The 20,156-nt window shown below is 45.8% G+C and overlaps 1 protein-coding gene across 1 annotated transcript in view; it reads right to left on the minus strand.

Annotated features, from left to right (window-relative positions):
- Positions 1-18,478, minus strand: part of ANTXRL (ANTXR like) — a 55,705-nt gene extending 37,227 nt beyond the window's left edge. The window contains exons 1-9 of the mRNA XM_083843119.1: positions 17,862-18,478; positions 6,045-6,116; positions 5,822-5,893; positions 4,483-4,564; positions 4,346-4,379; positions 2,340-2,419; positions 2,165-2,233; positions 1,883-1,963; positions 1,721-1,781 (exon numbers count right to left, since the gene is read on the minus strand). Of these exons, the coding sequence (XP_083699245.1) occupies positions 1,721-1,781; positions 1,883-1,963; positions 2,165-2,233; positions 2,340-2,419; positions 4,346-4,379; positions 4,483-4,564; positions 5,822-5,893; positions 6,045-6,116; positions 17,862-18,022 (712 nt within the window). The 5' untranslated portion in view covers positions 18,023-18,478. The remainder of the gene's footprint in view (positions 1-1,720; positions 1,782-1,882; positions 1,964-2,164; positions 2,234-2,339; positions 2,420-4,345; positions 4,380-4,482; positions 4,565-5,821; positions 5,894-6,044; positions 6,117-17,861) is intronic.
- Between the last annotated feature and the right edge of the window lie 1,678 nt (positions 18,479-20,156).

Consider the following 20,156-nt stretch of genomic DNA (forward strand, 5'->3'; position numbering starts at 1 on the left):
ACCCCAGAATTTAAGCATCCTGCCGAGTTAGCAGCGTACACACAGACTGCTCCAGGCTGATGTGTACTGGTCTTGTTTGAAAGCTATGAAGATGCTGAAAAATACTGATACAAGCAAGTAATACAAAAAAAAAAAAAGAAAAAACTATTTTAAATACATTTTAATTATACTTGTGACAAACTAGTAAGCTTAGCAAGCCTGGCAAAAATAAATAAAATGGTTTGAGCTCAGTCAAGAACTGAGCTGGTTTGTTTTTCAAAACTGTTTTGCCCTTTTTGCTGAAAGACGTCAAAAAATTCTAAAATGAAAGATGTCAAAAGATTCCAAAAATCATATAATCACAGAATGGTTTGGGTTGGAGGGGACCTTAAAGACCATCTACCTCCAAATGCCCTGCCATGGACAGGGACACCAAAGGCAAACTTTTTCCTGAAAAGACAAGCACTTAAGCACTTTTGTAAGATATTTTCAATTTGAAAATTTGAAAAAAATGTTTTCAAATTCTATTCTTTATATGCTTAACGTTAGGCCAAATCACTACTGGAGCTGTCACACTTTCACCTGGCTGAAAGCAGTTTTTGATAAGCAAGAGAACTTGCAATAAGTTGTTACGCAAAACAAAAATGACTCATACAGCAAGAAAAAATTTTGCTATAAAATAAAAAAGCTTTTAAGTTGTTTTGACTAATTCTGTAGAGTTTGCAAAGGAGATTTTTAAAAGCAAAATTATTCCCTTTTGAAATTTTCCACAGATTTTTTATGACAAACATCTGTTCCATACTTACATGTTTAAGAGTAGTTCAAAAGATACAAGGATATTTTGTTCTAAATTTAAATACTAAGGGCAAGATCATACTGCGATTGACATGTGGAAGTGGGTGAACAATTTCTCTTTTGTGCTATTTAATAGATTTTTCCTGAACCTCTTATTTTGTATCCTGCACTTGTATGCAGTCTTTTTTCAGTGGATGAGGAAGTGAACACAAGACATGAACATCAGATCTAAATAACCATGCCATAAACTATACTGTCCAGCAAACTTAAGGTGTCACTCTCTCTCTGCTGCAATAGCCTCTCAAGTACGCAAAAAAATAGCAAGCTGCTAAAGTAAACAGAACAAATACAAGTTAAATATACCAGACAGAAAAGGCACGAAGTTATCAGCAGCTCCTCTTGGGATTCTTCACATTTGCCTGTACCCTAATAGTTCTTTCAGTGCAAGTAAGTAAAACACTAATGCTTCAGAAAATGTCGGGTGTCTTGGCCTACGCAGTTAGCTAATTACATCTGGTTCAATAACCCTGAAGTTTCTGTGACTGTTCTGCAAAATCTTGTTCTAACTGTTGACAAGCCCTAGCAGATCTGAGGAACGCAATCTTTCCAGAAATTTGTGAGACGTCGCGTTAGGCACTAAGATAGCCTCTGGCAGTCTGACTTTGTATCACTTTTGTCTCCTCCTTCTGCTGAATGTTTTAAAGAGCAGTATCCCCAGATCTCCCAGTACTCTTTCACAGAGTTCTCCAAGCCAGTGTTTAGAGGCTACCTGTGTATTGACACCAGCTTCTTCTCAAGCTCAGAAGGGACGCACAGGGCTTCAAATGGAGCCCCAGGGGATCTCTCCAACACATCCACAGGCTTCATCTCTGACACTACATCAGGTAGTTGCTGACATTTCAGTGTCATTTGTTTGCCTTACCACACTGTTCTTGTGGAAGCTTACCTCCTGCACAAACACTGGATGGCTCAGCTGCTAGGATCTCAATGCAAGATTTCTTGAGAATCTGTAAGATTTAGACAAAGACATTTTTGGTGATCTTTTTATCTATGCTTTATTAACACAGTAACGAGTACCTTTTTTTAGGTTTCAGAATAGCCAACTTACTGAATCAATGGTTCCTCTAAGGGCATAAAAGCCTCCCGTAACTGGAAAAACATGATCGATGCTGTCAGCAATTGTTGACAGCTGCAAAGAAAGACAATCATAAATCATGAGGAAAATAAAATTACAGTGAATAAAACTGGGCCCCTTCATACTTGCTAAAAGACATCATACTGACACGAAATGATTTATGCCTCAAGTAATTAAATAAATGCCTTCAACTGATGCTGTTATTTCTGCACTAGTGTAACAAAAACAAAACAAGAAGCAAGCAAGCAAGATTACCTGAGTTTCATTGAAGTCTTTCACTCCAACACAATAAACAATAGCTCCAAAGCTTCTGGCTCTGTTGGCCTACATGAGAAAAAAAGACAATAAATGCAAAGCCATATAATCAGTAGAGCCAAAACAGTAAATGCCTACACTTGAGCTAGTTTAGGTAAACATGAAGGAGACTTACTTCTTGTTCTGCATAATAAAACTGAACATCTTGCAACTCTCCATCCGTCAGAGCAATAATCACGCTAGCAGTCCGAACTCCTACATGGACAACAGTTAATAGAGCATATACAGATGACACAAGATTGAACAATCAAAGTAAGTGAAGTGACGCATGTCTCGTTGCTGACAAAAATAGAAAACCACAAGGCCAGACTCTCAGCCTGATCTGTATGGACTTTATTGGAGATGCACTGATCTACCCCAGCTGAAGGTCAGATGCACGGCAACATGCAACAAGCAGGAACCTACGCACTTCCATCACACAGAAGCAGCACTTAAGGGGGAGAACTGCTCTGGCAAGGTCCATGCACAAACTTTGTCCTGTGTAAAACGCAGTATCTGGCCAAGGCTATATCTAGACCCTTCACGTGGGGAAATGGCAAAATGGAAAATACTTCTCTAGAAGAGCACTGGCCAAAGACTGCTGGTATGAGACCTCTGCAAGAGGACCTTTCCTGCCACCTTACCTTCCTCTCCACCAGGTTTTAAAGCAGCAACCCCACTGAACACAGCATGAAAAGGTGCTTCCATAGGGGGGTTCAGTTCTATACTTCTCATGCAACAAAAGGTGTTAGTGAAGTTCATAGGATTTCTGAGAGTAAAAAAATGCAAGACCAGGTCCACTGGAGAAAATTCATGTCTTGTGCTAAGCCATTTCATGTCCCAGATAAGCTTATATGAAAAAAATGCACAGACTTTGGACAGCTATAAAAGTAATGTGGTATAGAATACAATATGACCTAGAAAAATGCAAGATATTAAAAATTTAATCCCAAATAATAAGCAAACTATGGTTCAACACACCATTCTGCTTCAATAGTTCTCACTAATGCATGCACACATTACTTTCAGGGAAGTATTTATTATTTTATCAGAATAATCTGGTACAGTTTCAAGTGTCTTTCCCCATACTGTCTGAAACTAAAGACTGATTAGCTTTGACAGGTTTCTTATGCCATGCAGTCCTTCCCATGTCATGTCAACACAGACATAAAACCTTAAAAGTGACCTGCAACTTCGGAGGGGAAAAAAGCTTGGATTCCCATATTCATCATTTTTTTCTGCTGAGGATGCTTGAAAAAGGCCATAAAGAATCTGAACTTTGTTTTCTTCTGAATTTGTTTCTTTCCCAATACTTTATTTTATGAATCCAGATGTCATCTACTCCTTTTTCTTTCCTAATCAACTTAGCTAGGAACTAAACAACTACTCTCTATTAGGAAGAAGTAAAATAGTTCTCTCGAGCTCATCAAAACTCTTGATTTGCCTGGTAGAAGCATGTGAGAAGCCATACAAAAGAGTTGCTGCTGAAGACTCCACGTGCACACCCTATTTTATTAAAAGGCATTGACATTGATGGATCTTCCAAAGAGGCCATCTATCCACAAACGGAAAAAAAAGCTAATTTCAGGGTGCAAACTAGGCATAAAGTGCTCAGTTCAACTTCCTAGGCCCTTCCCCCCACCCCCCCCCCCCAGAAAAAAGCACAAATACATTTCCCTCTCCAAATTTAGCAAAAAATTGCATAACTAACTCAGGTTCTGATCCTAACGTTTTCACACTGATAGAAAAAATCACCAGCTGATCACACTCATACCTATGCTAACAAGAAGGAGAATCTGGGGGAATGAAGCAGACAGGGCTGAGTTCGTCAGGACAGAGCAGGGCAGGGAGATGAAGGTGTTCCTGTCCCCTAGATGCAGTACAGGCAGCTCCGGCTGCAATGCTCTGGTCTGTATTCTGCACTGGGTCAGATCTGGGATTATAATGGTCTCCTCTGGTCTTAATAAACCATGAATCATGCATCTGAAAGTAGGGCTGTAGTCAAAATGGAATGCAACGATTGTGTAACACCAGTCCCTTCTCCAACACTTCTTTCAGCGGGTTTACTGCAGGTCACACAAAGAACACCATCACCCCTGTCTTTTCCATGCAGATATGTAACAATTGATAAGCAATGCCTACCTCCATAGGTTTCATGGTAAATCTGCTCATTTGCCTGCAACAAATTTTAGAACATTAGTAGCTCTTAAGTGCAGAAGAAGAAAGGAAATCAAAGTTTGTACATATAAATCAAAGGAAGGAGGTGCTGTGGTGTGTACCCTTTTAAATCCTTCATGCATGAAGGTGTCTCCTCCAGGCACTTCATACTGAAGAATTTCAAGTCCTCGTCTTATGGCTTCCCTTTGGATTAAAAAAAGAATTTTATTAAGAGGTAGTTTTCCCTTCCCCCTTTTCCCCACCCATGAGATATTCCTGTAACACAGCTAGATCACACATCCTGTCAATACATAGCACAAAGTACATACACACCAGCTAAAGCACTGGTAAAACCGAGATTAAAAAACAGTTTTGACATGAGCTGAGCACCCACGGAAGCACAAAACCAGGCATATGATACAATGCTAGGGTTAATACATTTTTAAGGGTGAAATGCTGACACTGCTCCCTCATTCTGCTATATTGTCAGCCAGGAAAAGACTGAATTAGAGCAAATGCCAGATATTGAACACTGACAAACTGCAGATGGAATGGGAATTTAAAAGCTTATGGCCCTGTCATGAAAATAGGATGACTAAAAGCTCATTATTCAATCAATCATCAGGACAGTTGGGATTAAGACTTTTCCATTATAAAGACAGAGGCCAGAAAACATGAAAATAGGATGGGAATGGGAATTTCCTGTCCCATACCAGAGGCTCAAACCTCCTCAGGCTGTTTCCTGGTACAAGAGTGATTTGGACACCATCACTCCTGGTGCATAGCTTCCTACTTCACAAAGGAACACCTGGAAACTAAGAGGATCACTCAGGGAAATTAATACTAGTTTTCCTGATTACTTAAAGATTCACAGCCACAAATACAGGGGAAACAGGAGTACGTGGGATTAAGGTAAAAATCAGGGGTTGGGATTAGGGATATCCATTGGGCATAAAGCACACTTTTACACTTCTGAAATATAAAATGGGCTGAAAAAGCACACTTGGAGATCCAACAATGACAACGGTTTAGAACAAGGAACATTTTAATACCACATTCAACACTATTTTCCTATTTGAAAATAGCAAATCTCCCCTGTGAAAAGTAAAGAAGTTTGACCTCTGTCTTCCAGATAGACAACAGAGGCCTGAGGACTTGATTGTGAAGGTGGCAACAAAAATTTGCCTGACCTAAGTCTCTCCTAAAAAGGCTGTGGTCTGGCTGCACAGTGGCAAAGCACCTCCAGCACAGGTGTTGTCCAAAGGCAGGGATGTGACAGCCTGGCAGATAACATTCCAGCACCATCAGTACAACGGCTGCTGGCATCAAGCAGGTACCCGAGTTGATGCCACACTGAGGACTGACACAGAGCTCTGCGTCCTGGTTTTGGGGCCACTCATTAAGAGTGGCTTGAGAGGAGGGGTGGAGGAAGTTTCTGGATGAAAACTGGGAAGTACTTGCCTGTTTTCTGTTAATTTCATGATTGTAGTGCCTCGTGAAGAAAAAACGATGAAAGACATGCGCAGCATTGGACTGAAACAGAAGAACAAGCCAGATCCACGTCTCATACACATTACTTCAGCAGATTTTCATTTCATAAGGAGTGAATGAGAAATAATGCATGAACACGTGTATGTGTACATATACATAATCAATTTTAAAATACCATCTAAGAAAGCTTTACCTTATGAACTTCTCAGCCAGGCTTTCCACAAAAGAGTAAATCTCTGTCCAATGATTTCTGACGCTTCCAGATCTGTATACAAAACATAATAGATTACCTTCATCATATTTCACAGTGAAATTCCTTGTATCACTCTGAATTTTAAGACTGGGATACTCTGGAGGTGGCTAGGGACACAACCTGGACAGAGGTCTATGGAGATGAGGCAGCTAGCTCTGGTGAGGCTTCTACAGCAGTTGTGCTGGAAGTGGTAACAGAACAATTATTACAAAACCCACTGACCTAAACACAAGTAGAAATATATATATTTTTTTCTATTTGTTACATAAAATATTTATAAAATGAATTGAACTAGAAGAAAATATTTGACATTGCTAAATCATCTGCTAACAGACTATTTACTTTCCTAGAGCACAGCTCTGCTCTTGCAGCCACACAGAAAGTCCGGACTGGTCTTTGACCCTCCCAGAACGCGTGGGAGAATGTTTCCATGAATTACTGTTTGTTTCAAAAGAAAAAGCTTTTGAAGTAATTCAGAGGGGGAAAGGCAGTACTAATAGCTAACACACAGCACTAGCGTTCTGGAGAGTCGATCTCTGCCTGTTACAGACTTCCTGTGAAAACTTGGGCAATAAGTTATATGCACAAACTTGGGGGTTTTTGCTCCCATTCCTGATCCATAAACTGCATTACTCACACTCCCTGGCTTTTCTCAGTTTGGTCTTACATTCTCAGGGACCCCAGCAGTCTTGTGGGACTCAGAGCCCTGCATGCAACAAATCTACAGTGCAGCTGATTTGCACTTTATGGATCTATGGCATACACTCCCAAGCCACTTGAAAGGCTACAAAACATGAGAAGTCAATGGTGTGAAAAGCCCTCCCTAGGACTGTGGTGTTTATGAATGAATGGCTCATTCACTTGGCTTGCAAGGTGAATGCCTGCATCAAGTGTCTTGGGCACAAGCAGAGAGATGAATAATGCAGCAGCATGTCCTGAAGGATCACAGAGGCTTAGATCCAAGAACTAAAATACTTCTGAAATGTAACTACTGAAGAAGTAAGAAACAAATTTTTGCCTTTGGTTTCCCCTAACTGCCATTAGACATTTTTCTGTGTAAATGTATTAGAAAAGGGAAACAAATTGCAGTTCTGCTATGGGTTTTCAAAGCAATCCTATGTCTACCCCTATACACCAGGTACGGATCAGCAAAGAGAAGTCCATGCGTGTAGTGCAATATGGCACTGCGTGCCTTGCAGCAGTGCTGGTGGGCTGAAGAAGAGCAAAGAAAGGGATAAGGACCATAAAGGGACCACTGAAGTATTTAAACTTGAATAAGCCTGCCTGTGTGCTTTGATGCTACTTTTCTGGAGAACTGGTGACTCATTCACAGAACAAACTGGTTATCTAAGAATGAAGAAATTAAATTGCCAGACAGCAAGGGAGGGCAACAAAGCACCAGAAATGGATCAAACCAAGGACTGCTCAGTCTCCAATTTATGTGTCAGTCAATGGATGAGCCACATTCACATATTTATGAACAGTGCCAAGGAAAGGTGATGGCATTACTAGCAAACAAGCTATTTTCTTATCATAAAAATGTACATAATTCACATAGGCATGGATTAAGGAGTGCTTTTTCAAAAGGGATCTGAGGCAGTCCAACGCCTATAATTCTCTAGGATTCCTCTGAAAGTCCCAGACTAAGCCTCTAAGTTGGCTGAACTCAGATTTACCTTGAGCCTAAGCAAGGTTCAAGGTATCAAGATCTATGCATTTAGAGCTCCCAACTTTTATTTTTAAGTTCTCCCCCCTACCTCACCCAGAAATGACACTTTTCAGTTTCTCTCTGAGCTTGTTATCCCATTTCAGTTCCATTCTTGCAGTTTCCAGCAGGGTTATTTGTTTATACACAACGCCAGTTTCCTACTCAGAAAACACCGAACTATTTTGGATGAGGTATCAAATTTCTACTGCCAGCTGCAGAGGTAATGATGCAATCCAAAAAAGAAAGTAGCAACTAATTCTCTTCATAATGGCAACAAATTATCATTTCCAGTACCTTCTTAGAACTCTGAATTGCTTTTTCATTTTTTTTTCTTTCTTTCTCCTCTCACATACCTGATTTTTAGGCAAAGAACAGTTTGATAAAACAACAGACACTGAAAATTTAAGAAAGTCGTAAATCATTAATGGTGGAAAAACACACACACTTACAGTACAAATGCACAGATAACCTTAATACTATGCACTTCCTATGCACTCTGATAACCTTAAATATAACAAAATACCCCGTCTTGGAAAGCGTGAGTGGTGTTAAGAGTAACAAGAAGTGGCTGTAAAAAATCTATACGTACCCACCCCTGAAAAACTAAGGATGCCTGTCAAGCACTAGTCCTCGCAGGAAGCATACTGTCACAGAGCTACAACCCTGCTGAGCAGAGGCACTTCAGGGCAGCAGGGGGTCTCCTCCTCCACTGGCAGGAATTCTGCACCCACACATGGCTTGTATCTTGTCTGTCAGCTGGGAAGTGTCAAAGCCAGACAGAAGCCCTAACAAGAAAGTTTCACTGTTTCCAGATCTTATATGAAGAGGGCCAGGGAAGTGGTCAGCACTTAACTACTTCCTCCATCACACTCCTCCAGACCCGGGTGTTGTCCTGTTGACAGCAATGCTCAAACACAACCAATGCTGGTAATGTCAAAGCCCTCAAGAACCAGAGGTGGCCTGGCTTACAAAAGGACATGATTTCCCCTCCTTGCCCCTCAAATTCCTCTCTAAATTGGCCACTTTAATGACAGAATAATGAAAATTTCCAACTATAAAATGCAATTTTACTGTATATAGCTTTGCTAAGCTATATACTAAGCTGCCCAATACTGTCAAATGGTACTCCCAATACTGACAAACAGAAGCAGCCCAGCACTATGGAAAATACTGAGACATTTCACTGCTTTCTGCATCTTAGCTTTAACACCACAAAATCCCTTTTGCTGGCAGCACAAACTAACATGCTGTGCTGCGTGGCTGGATGGAACTAGGAAGCTTTTGCTTTGCTTCTCCATGGCAAGTGGGAGGCTGTGACTTAAACCCCTCCAAGCATACTCTTAGCTCGTTTCTGACAATTGTCAATGCTTGAAAGACACACTCATTTTCAACTCCACCATTCCTGAGCCTAGAGTAAGCATTAGGTCTTTCATACTCTCTGCACCACAGATTATTCCTGGACATCTTCACAGCCTGACTTTTACAGTAGTTTTGGTGCCTTTGTCATTTCTTTTAGTCCTATGATAACTGAGAAAAAAGTAATTCCTGTTAACCAGCTTACTGGTGCTAATAGGAGCCTCAGACAAAGCTGGCACGTTGTCCCAAACTGCCATCATCAGTAACCAACCACAAACAGATTCATTGCCTGGCCTGGTTGGTCACTCCTGTAAGATTTCAGGGGAGCACCGAAGACTTCTGAATAACAAGGAAAGCATCAGCCAAATATGGCTCAGCCCGGTGCAGAAAGCACACCGGGTGCAAGACACATGCTCGGCCACCCTCACCAGCAGCTTGGGGAAGCCACGTGGCAGCGATGCAGCCAGGGAACCCTACACACCCTGCAGAGCATCCAGTCAGAGACCTCTGTGGGCAATGAGCCACCGCTTACAGGCGGCTCACGCGCCCTCCAGAGCCGGGCAGGAAGACAAGGCCTCAGTCCTCAGAGGTTACACGATTCTCATGGCGAAGGCAAACACAGAGCAACAGACAGCTGCTGCAGAGAGCCAGAATGCTGCAGAGGACATGTTAGGGGCTGCTTCTGCTGCCAGCTCGCTGGGCCGAGTCTGGAGCAAATCCAGCAGAATTCCCCCAGGTCCATACCTAAGGAACTGGGATCAGAATTGGGCCCAACCAGAGCCGAAAACCCACAGGAGCTGTTTGCTGGGAGCTCGCTCCCCAGTGCCCAAGCTCGCTTCCCATTACAAACGAGACAAAGAGAGGAGTCAGCAAACCACAACATAGGAAAGAATGCGCTCCCTGCCTCATGGCCCGCGTTGAGGAGCAGCTGCTGCTCCTGCTGCCGTTTTCCTGAATTTCACATTGCTACTGCTGGATGGGAGGGGAAAAGAGGAGGCCGGTAAGTATTTCTGGGGGCGGAAGGAAGTGATGTGATCGCAGGCCTCGATTCTGCTCCTGCTTACTTTGGAGTGACTCCTTGCAACTTAGCAGAGCTCTGCACCAGTGTGAAAAACACAATGAGTGGTGTCAGAGTTGTGTCTGGCCCTTGCTGATGGCACAGCACGAGCTGGGCTGGAGTCAGCCCCTTCTGTCCTAGCAGGCCCCAGAGGTGGTAGAAGCTGGAGGCAGAGAAGCCGAGCAGCACAACCTGACACCCAGGCCGTCACACTCTGCCCTGCTACTTCGGGGTCACATCTGAGGTGTCTGTCCCAGGACATAAGTGATCCATGCTTAGAGCTAAACTCTCTGCCAGGAGCCCACTCTGCCGCAATACACCTCAGACCTGCAGCTCTGCAGTGAGAGTTAATACCCAGGCACTACCCGAACTGCCCACATTTATATTACCACACACACACACAGAGCAGGCAGCAGGACTCAAAGCCTCAAACAGGAGAGGGAAACCCCTTGAAAATGAGGAGCTGCCCCTTGTCCTACATTTCACACACCCCCAACATTTGCCTGTCTCTTACTAATTAACTGATGGCAGCTATTTCAGAGATCCCAGAGGGAAAAAAAAATAAAATAAAAAAAACAACAAAACCATAAACCTGTTATTACTGATTCTGGGTTCAGTTTGAGTGTGGTGTCAGGAGAATAAAACAGCTATCAAGTTTGCTGGTCCCTATAAGTATCCCCTTGAGCTAATGGTGGCCTTGCATACAGCCCTTTGCTCAGAAATAAGGCAGTTTGTTGTTATTTGGAGAGAGCTCTTTGTGGCCACAACCACATTGCAGACAGCAAGAGAATTCTTGCACATGGCTAATAATGGCTCTGCAATAAAAGCAAACCCTGGGGCATCTAGTTTGTTGTGGCTTCAGACATGCATGCGCATGTTCATCCACCCCTCGCCTCTCTTCTTGGGAGCCAGCAGAGCATTCAAAGTGACAAGGGCCCTCCTCTCTCAAACAATGCTTCTTGCAAGCATGGAAGGGACCTTCAGCGGGTGATTCATCCAGGCTAGGAAGAACTAGTTTATATTATCTGCTCCAAAGGCAATTAGAAACACTGGCAGAAATGGCCACTCCAAAGCAGCCCTCGCTGCAAAGTACTTACAATATTAATGGACAAGACAGGAGAGGGGAGGAGAAAGATATGGAGAAGCGGCTAGGAAACAGATTTCATAGTCCTAGGTCAGTGCACCAAACACAGGACTCTAAAGTATTTGAATCCAAAAGGTTTTTTATGACCAAAAGCATTAATTTACAGATGGCTTTTCTCCTATAAAACTACTGACAAGATTTGCAGCAACATCACTGACTTACATAAATCATCCCTCAAAAACACCACCCGTTGCTCCTGCTGTCTAATCTACAAATCCTGTTCCCCTGCGTTACAGCTCGTGACACACCCAGCCACCTGAGGAGCACACTGCAAGGTAGAATTCGAAGGCTCTCTCGGACTGCATCCAACCACTTCAGACGTCCCAGGAAAGCTCCAGCGCTGCTCTGAGCAGCACCAAACCTGGAGGACCTGCTCTCAGCATGCCAGTCCTGTTGAACACAACACAGGGAGCGAAGCAGAGCCCTCAGTCCCAGTCAGGCCGGAGCACTCGTAACAAGGTGCAAGCAGTAACTGGGAGCAGGGAAGCAAGGCTCTGGCGCTGTCAAGAACTCACAGGAGTCACTTCATTGTCTCCCTGTTTGAGATGAAAAGGTTTGGTGTTACTACACCTTGTAACAACTCAGACTGCATTGCATGCCAGCATTTGGCCTGCAAGCTTCATTACAAAAGTAATGAAATTCTCAATCACTGAGCACAAGCAAACTGAAACCCTAGGTCAGGGGGAATCTTACGGTTTACTTCCTTGGCTCAAGCCCCAGATAAATCAGATGTAGTTACATGCCTAAATAGACTGCAAATGACAAGCTGCCATGCCTTTTTCTTCCTGTTAACTGTACACATTTTATGTCAAATAACTGCTATCCATTAGCGTTGTCTTGGGTTTAACAAAGAATTTCTTCTTGGTGCAGGGGGAAGGGAATTCTTCCCTTCCAAAAGGCAAATCTGGCAGAATAATATGAGACAAAATGCAAACAAATAAAGCCTGGTTCCAATAACATAGGTATGTCTGAAGCTGAATAAAAGTTTCCTTTGGAACATTCCATACAATTATACCTGGTTGTAAGGAAATCCCAACACTGGCTGCAACATAACCACAACAAAGGAAGATACAAAGGCAAAATACCAACTATGTTTTGAAAACAATAAAGAATATTGCTTACAGGCAGTTGGAGACTATGAGAGGTGTCATGTAGATGATGAGTTTACATTATAGAGGGGAAAAGAAGTCAGACAGAAAAGGAAAAGATACAGACACTAGACAACCATTTTTAAATATATACGGCAGTCAATGAAGTCTAAGGAACAAAACTGATACTTCTACTCTGACAGTGAGTCCTCTCAATCTTGATATGCAGTTTACCTGCATCTGGTCTCAAATCTTACAACGAACTTCCGGCTGCAACAGGCAGATATCCTTGCTCACCAAAAGTGAGCGGCAGTGTTTAAAGTTAGAAGTGAAATATGAGATTTTTCAAAAGCAATGAAGTGAGGTGACAGAACACATGTTCAGGCACCTATCTCTGCCAGCACTCCAATTTCTGACCACAACATTGTTAGCCACATGCCTCCACTCCTCATGCCCTGTGTAGCACCCATGCACAGAACTGCATCGGTACAAGACACCACAGAGAAGAGCTGCAGGAACTCCCAGGGCCAGCTCTGCCCCAACACTGGGGGACTGGGACCGTGTGAATGCAAGGAGGAAGGCAGAGGGCTGCAGTGCATAAAGCCAAAACTACTTGCTCTCACCAGTGCTTGTAATTCATGATTTTCATGAGTGCTAAATTCATTCAAAAAATTGGCAAGGAAATTGTGCATTCTTGGGAGGATAGGAGCAAAACGTGTTTACTGGACTCTTTTCTTTGTTTGCTTTAAATAAGGCATATGGGGGGAGGGGGGAATAATCTGGAGATCATCAATGCACTATACTTGCCTTAAAGTGATTAAAAACCTGGTCCAGAATAGCAGCTACTGAAATGCCTTTTGTTCTGATGGCTTTCTGGCTTGGCTAAAATTTGAGGAAGTATCAGCTCATTTCCCACCCAGCAAACTTCCACAGAACAACTGTTTTTTCAAGGTGAAGCGCCCAGGGGGAATTACCAAGACAAAAAAAAAAAAAGAGGAGACATGGAAGTTAATTTCCCATCTAATCAGCAGAGATTGTGCTCTCCTGCACCAGTTCCCTACCCAGTGATGCTGACCTCTGGAGAGTGTCTTAGCAAGGGTAAAGGAAGGTATCTGCAAAACGGATTACAAGGGAGAAGGCTCAACTGTCTACACTGTGCTGATGTGTTTAGCAAAGTTGCTGCTATAAGCACAGGAGAAGCAGCAAAACTGATGTGAAAAGCAAGACTGTTGGGGACCCAAGAGACAGGAGTACTGTGAAAAGGGACTATCCACAAGTTCAGGGGGAAGATGAGAAAGGGTAGTTAGTCCAGCCCCCAAAAAAACAATCGCTGCTCTAAAAGAAAGCCAGCCAGGGCCTTCAGACATTTGCACGTCCATGGTCTGTGCTGTGGAAAAAGGAAACATTTTCTCAAGGAAGCACAGCTCATTTTTCCCCTCAAAATCCAAACAATTTTAGCAAACATCCCAGCAGGAAAAAAATACTTTTGAGAATCTCACATTCTTGCTTGCTCTCCCTCTTCCCCCTCCACCCATTTTCCATCCTGACCTACAGTCAAAAAATAACCAAAAACCTTTCTTTGTATTTATTAAATACAGCAGCTCAGATCTGTCATATTAAGAATTGCCAGGAGCAAATATTTATGGCAGAGTTGGAAATCCTTTTAAAATCAGGACTTATATTTGTTGCACTAATCGTAATGATGCCACCAGGCACGGTTATAATTAGAAAACACTAGAGGTCAGTCATCCTTTTTGCTGTGCAAGTGCGTTGCAATATGATTACAAACAACTGCTGGATGTTAACAGCAAGGCGGGGATGAAGGGGAAGTATTTACATACTCAAGCACAAGGATGTCAATACAAGACCGGAATAGTCAAGCAGCTAAATACCTAAGAGGACATGTCCTCAGCAGTTCGGGATGGGACTGAAAGAAGTCCTTCAAGCACTTTGACAACCAAAGCAAGTGAAGCAACCAAAGCAAGTGAAGAGTGCTCAGCTACCTATTTACTTGTTTTAACTTAATAGCTCTGCTTGTTTAAAGATGAACGAGGTCTTTGTTATCACCTGTGACGATCTTACCATATGCCACAGGAGAAATGGGTATACCAACAGCATGGTATATTGCTTTAACTCATGCACAGGGCTTCACTTGGCTGCAAACAGAAAAATCTCTGCTGCTTCAGTATAATACTTTGCAGCCTTCCACTACACATACAGATAAGCTCAAGCTTGCATAACTCAGAGTGTGACATACAGACAGCACAAGTTTGCAGACTCTAGGCAGCCGCTTCCGTAGCCAGCAAGCGTCCAGTTCTCATAGCTTCAAGAGATGTGCTCATTTAAGTATTCCTAGAGACAAGGCAAACCTACTGAGGCTCTGACACAGTCAGACAACCCTAAGGAGGACGGTAGCAGGTCTCCCTTCCACACATGCTGCTTTTCCCTTTCACCATGCCAGTTTCTTGGACATCCAAGGCTTAGTTCCACTGCTCTGATCTTGTCTATCCTGTAAAGTTAATTTTAAGGGCTACAGTCAACTTCAGGAAGAGAAAAGCTGTAAGAATTCAGTGAGTTTCTCTTTCTAATTGGCACCATATATATTATACCGATAACTTCACAAGCAGATGATCTTTTCCCTCTGATGATTGTTGCCTGCAGGATTAGATTCCTCACAGACTTTGCCTGGCAGAACAAAAAGAAAGTCATGACCCAATAAAGTCATTGCAGTAACACACAGTGCTTACATGCATAAGGAGAAAGGTTTGTCGTCTTCTTCCAGTTTGCCTCCTACAGATGAGAGATTACATCTTTCTATGGGGAAGCAAAGCAGATTTAAAGTGATTTTGGTTCACCCAGGCTGACTTCACAGACAGGGTCTGTCATTCAGCTCAAGAGTGTGCTACAGGGTCACGGGATTAAAGCCTGGAGTTTTCACAGAGTCAGTGCTTCAATCCCATTGTTACACATCTAATTAAGACTTAATGCAGCTAGCTCCATAATGGCAAGGCACCAACAAAGGCGTGCAATGCCCCGGAGATGTGGGGATACCTACCAGTATACCAATGTTTTTCTTCTGTGGATTCTCCCGTCAGAAATTAGAGCCAGGATTCTTCCTGGATATGTATTAGCACGGATCCAACTGTAAAACGCATCCACCACATCTCCAGATTTGACCACCTGCTTATAACTGGCTTCCTGCCTTCTCCCTACCAGGAATACCCTGACCCTTCTCAGCACTAATCTCTAGCTCCTTTCTAAAGAACTGTCCCAAGATCTGGAGTCTATCCACCCGCTGCCCCAACAAGTGCTCATGTTGTGCCAGATGTCACAGGATATATCTGGGACTAAACACCAGCAGCCAGCACGTACGCTGCCTCTAAGTACCATACGCATTGTGTTACAGCAGGAAAACAGCATGGGACCTATGGCTCCTGAGATCTGCCACTCTAATATTACCCAGGTGGATTGTAACGCAACCTCGTCAAGGCCAGAAGCAACTTTGCAACTGCATTGCCACTGGCCTGTAGGAGTGGGAATGGATTAGAAATGGATTCTAAATGGATTCTGTTTGAGCACCCAGGGGCTTGAATAACTTCTACTGCAACTTTTTACCCAACACTTCTTTCAGCCTCTTGAAGGTTATAAAGACACGGTTTGCAACTAAAGTCAAAGAGAGTTTTCCCACTGGAACCTAAATGCATGACTTTTACACCATGATCAGGTCTGGTCTGCAGTGGAGTAATGTACAGAGCAGACAGCCCCTGGGCCAAGATGCAAGACCCATAGCCTACCAAAAGAAAACATGATTTTGTGTCCACAACACTGAAGAGGATCTTAATTGCACAGCCAGCGTTCTACTGCTTGACGTACCTAACTCTGAGCAAGTTGCTTTGTTCTCTGCCTTGATTTCCCCAAATACAATTTGACTGAGAACAGCTGCCACCCCAGGAAAGCGCTTTCTGATCTACAGAAGAGAAGTAGCATAGTAATTCAGTGTGCTGATTGCTAGGGGTACACGATGATATTTTAGACAGGGAAATCACAAGGAAGAAGATATACCATGCCACAGAGAGAACCCATATCGTGATCGTCAACATTTACTGTTACTGGAACCTCAGTAGAGGAAGTGGACAGAACAACAGTACCAGGTGCACCTTGGAACTATGACAAGCATGAATTCGAGTGCTAATTCTAGCCCCTCACAGAGCTCCTTCTAGGCAGGAAGGTGCCTTCAGGAACAAGTTCAGTGAAATAATAATATAAAAAAAAAATCACCAAAGCCACCAGACAGTGTGTTAGCACATCTTTTAGAAAGGCAGGCCATTTCTGGTAGTTTTCAGACCATTTTGCTCTAAAAGCAGAATCTTTACTAATGATGCTTTTCTCTTCTTCTGGAACATTGGGACTTGCTGGCTCCTGAGCGATGGCGGCTTTTTGCCTCACGGCAGCTGTGCAGAAGACCTGATGGACTGAACAGTTCTCCCAGCCAGGAAACAGCACAATGCAGACTTAGTACCTGGCTTATGAGCAAGAATCACAAATAAAAGGCTTCATTTTTCATAGTACCGTGTCACGTCCTGTCACATAACCCAGGACGTACTGGATAAGATGACCATCGCACTCACTGTATGCAGAAGACCAACAATTTACTCCTGGAGTGTAACCCTCGGTTGTCAAGCCAAAGCAGTGCACCAAGAAAAACAGAAATTTGGCCCTTCTGAGAACCACCTGTGGGTGCACTAATTTACCACTGACTTCACTGGTTCTTGCCGTAACGTGTCTATGAATGTGAGCTTAACCAAACCCTCAGGCCACATCTAAATTAGAATAGCGTGATATTAAAGAAAAGTGTTTGCCAACATATTTTAATGGATGTAACTCAGACATAGGTTTAGGCAATTCTAAAGAAGCTGATCAGAAACAAGTTTTATGAAACTATACCACAAGCATGTGAAAAAGGCAATCATTACATACAAGCGCTTGAACCTTAACTTTAGGTAGCTCTGCACAGACTGCTCTGGCATGGCTTAATGCCCCAGGTGGCATTTCAGCACTTCGCCAAAGCCCTGGCACCAGACTCCAGAAGTGCTGGGGGCACTGACCACTGTCCCCTCAAACCCAACACCCACAGCTCACACACCATGCAACCTGAAGGTGACCTGATCTCCTGGGTTCGCATGTGCGACTAGCCCACGATAAAGCGCAGGGCTCCCCTAAATGCTGCACTTGAGAACTGCACAAGCTGGGGGGAGCAAAACTAAGCCCCCTGTCCCGCACATCGTGCTCGGCACCACGGGAGACGGGGGGATGGCACCCAAAGAGACCGGGGGAGGGGAAAACGACATCCCTGCTGATGCAAGGAGGCACTGAATAAACGTTTCTAAACGCGACTGTCACTTACTTGTCCAGAATGAAGTAGAGATCAAAGGCACCGTGACAGGAGCGCTGCTCTTCTTGCTCTTCCTCCTCCTCGGGCCGGGCGCAGGAGGTCAGGCCCCCGCTCGCCAGCAAGAAGCAGCACAAAAACGCCGCTTTCTCCACGCCGCTCCTGCAACTCGCCATCTTTTCCCTTCCTTAATTCTTCCTCCTCCCCCAGTCTCCCTCTGGCTGCCGACCTTACAGTCTCTTCGGAAGCGCCAAGGGAGGAGAAAAAAAAAAAATAAAAAGAAAAAAAATAAAAACCACAAAAAAACAACCTCACCACCACTAACTTCAAGATCTCAGCTCAGCCCCGCGGGCTCCGGACAGCCCTGCCCGCTGGCTCAGAGCTGGCTCAGGGCTGGGGGCTGAGCCCGGCCGGAGGGTCCCCAGAGCCCCGTGCCCATGCCCCGGCGCCTGCCCCCAGCGGCTCAGCCCCGGTCCCGCAGGGCGCGGAGCGGCTCCGTGCGCAAGGGCCGGCGGCAGGAAGGGGCAGAGGGAGGGGAGCGGCGGGGGGAGACAGGATCTTATGGGGGAAAGCTGAACCGGGACTTTCCTGTTCCGGGATGCCGAGCGGGGAAAGGCTGCTGCGAGCGGGGGGACCGGGAGAAGGGAGGGAGGGAGGGAGGGAGGGAGGGAGGGGAGAGCCTCCCGTCCCGTCCCGTCCCGTCCCGTCCCGTCCCGTCCCGTCCTATCGTGTCCCCTCGCGTCCCCTCCCGGGCTGCTCCAGGGGAAGAAGGGGACCAGGTCGCCGTGGGGGCGATGGGTATCATTGCAAAAACCTGGGAGAAAGCGGGGGCGAGGGGGGGGAGGACGTGGTGCGGGCACATGTGCGAAATTGAGTTGCAGGGGACGAGGGTAATTGCAAAGTTTCTTGCCTGGGGAGGGGCGAAAGGACGGCGTTTTCACGCCTGTCTTATGTCACGGCAAATTGCTTCGTTGCTGTGGTAGAAAATCGAGTTTGCTCTCACTGCGTCCAGCAGGCAATGAGTAGCGCTGAAATGAAAATCTGTCGATGGGGGCTGCACGGCAGCAGAATCCCACCCGCCTGCCACCCGCAGGGCACAAAGCGCTGCCCCGAAGAGCTGCCCCAGCTCATCTAGGTGCTGCCTCCAAATTTTGCATAACTGTTGGCTGCGAGCCGCTCCTCCCTCCCCCACAGCCGCTGCAGCTCCTAATAATGAAAAGAGCCACGGGGAGGGATGCAAGCGGAGTCATTTTGCATGACGGGCTTGGGACTAGACGATTCTCTCTTTCTTGGTGGGAGGCTTTCGAGCAAGATTCAAGGGCGAGGCGATCCATCCCCCGTGGGGTGCTGGCACGCTGCCCCCCAAACACCCATCGCTTCGCTGGGGGCCTCTTCTGGGGAGCCGAGCGGTCACGGGGGGGCTCCGGCCGCTTTTCAGGAGCCACGAGCAAAAAGTGACACCTCCTCCCGGCGACAAAGCCGGCACCGAGGGGGCGCACGGCCCCCGGCACGGCTGGAAGGGCCGCGGGGTGCCCCCTGCAGCCCCAGGGGGCTCTGTCCCGGGCCGTGTCCCCACGCACCCATCGGTCCCTTTCCTCCACGCCCGACACGGACACGCGTGGACGCGGCTCGCCCCCGCCGCCCCGAGCCCCTGCCCCGTGGCAGCCCCCCGGTTTTCAGCCGCTAGCCCGGTTAAAACCCTGCGCGGCTCGAAGACGAGCGCATCGCTCGAGCTAACCACTTGAAAAGTTTTTTTGTGCGCCGGCCAGCTCAGACCCAGCGATTACTTAGATCATGGAGAAATCCAAGAAACCCACATCCTCCCTGGTGACATTCACAAAAAATGAGCAAGCGGCTGCTGGGCAGCAGGAATCCCCCGTCCTCCCGCTCCGCCTCGACGGTGCCCACTAGCGTCGGCAGCCTGCGCCTTCCCGCAGCCGCTCCACACCCCCGGCCCCGTGTCCCGGCGCCGTGCCCCGGGCAGGTCGTGATAACGCCGCGATTGGCGCTGCCCGCTGATGATCGCGACTGATGCTGGGGGCCGCGCTAGCCCCCGGCCGTCCCTGCCCGTCCCGCAAGCGCGGGCGCTGCGGGTGGCTTGCGGCCGTCCCCGCAGAGCCACCGCCGGGCTTCCCAGCCTGGCTTCCTCACCGGGGCGGCCTGGGGACGGCCCGGGACGAATTCGGCTGGACAGGCACCGGGCCCGAAACGGGAGCGAGTCTCGCCACGTCTGTTCGCCCCCTTCTCAGTCCTTCTGTAGCTATTTGCGTGAGCGCGTGCGGCACGAAGCGCAGTGGGAACTGCCCGTCC

The sequence above is a fragment of the Anser anser genome, assembly GCF_964211835.1.
Source record: "Anser anser genome assembly, chromosome: 7".
In the NCBI taxonomy this organism is placed as follows: Eukaryota; Metazoa; Chordata; class Aves; order Anseriformes; family Anatidae; genus Anser; species Anser anser.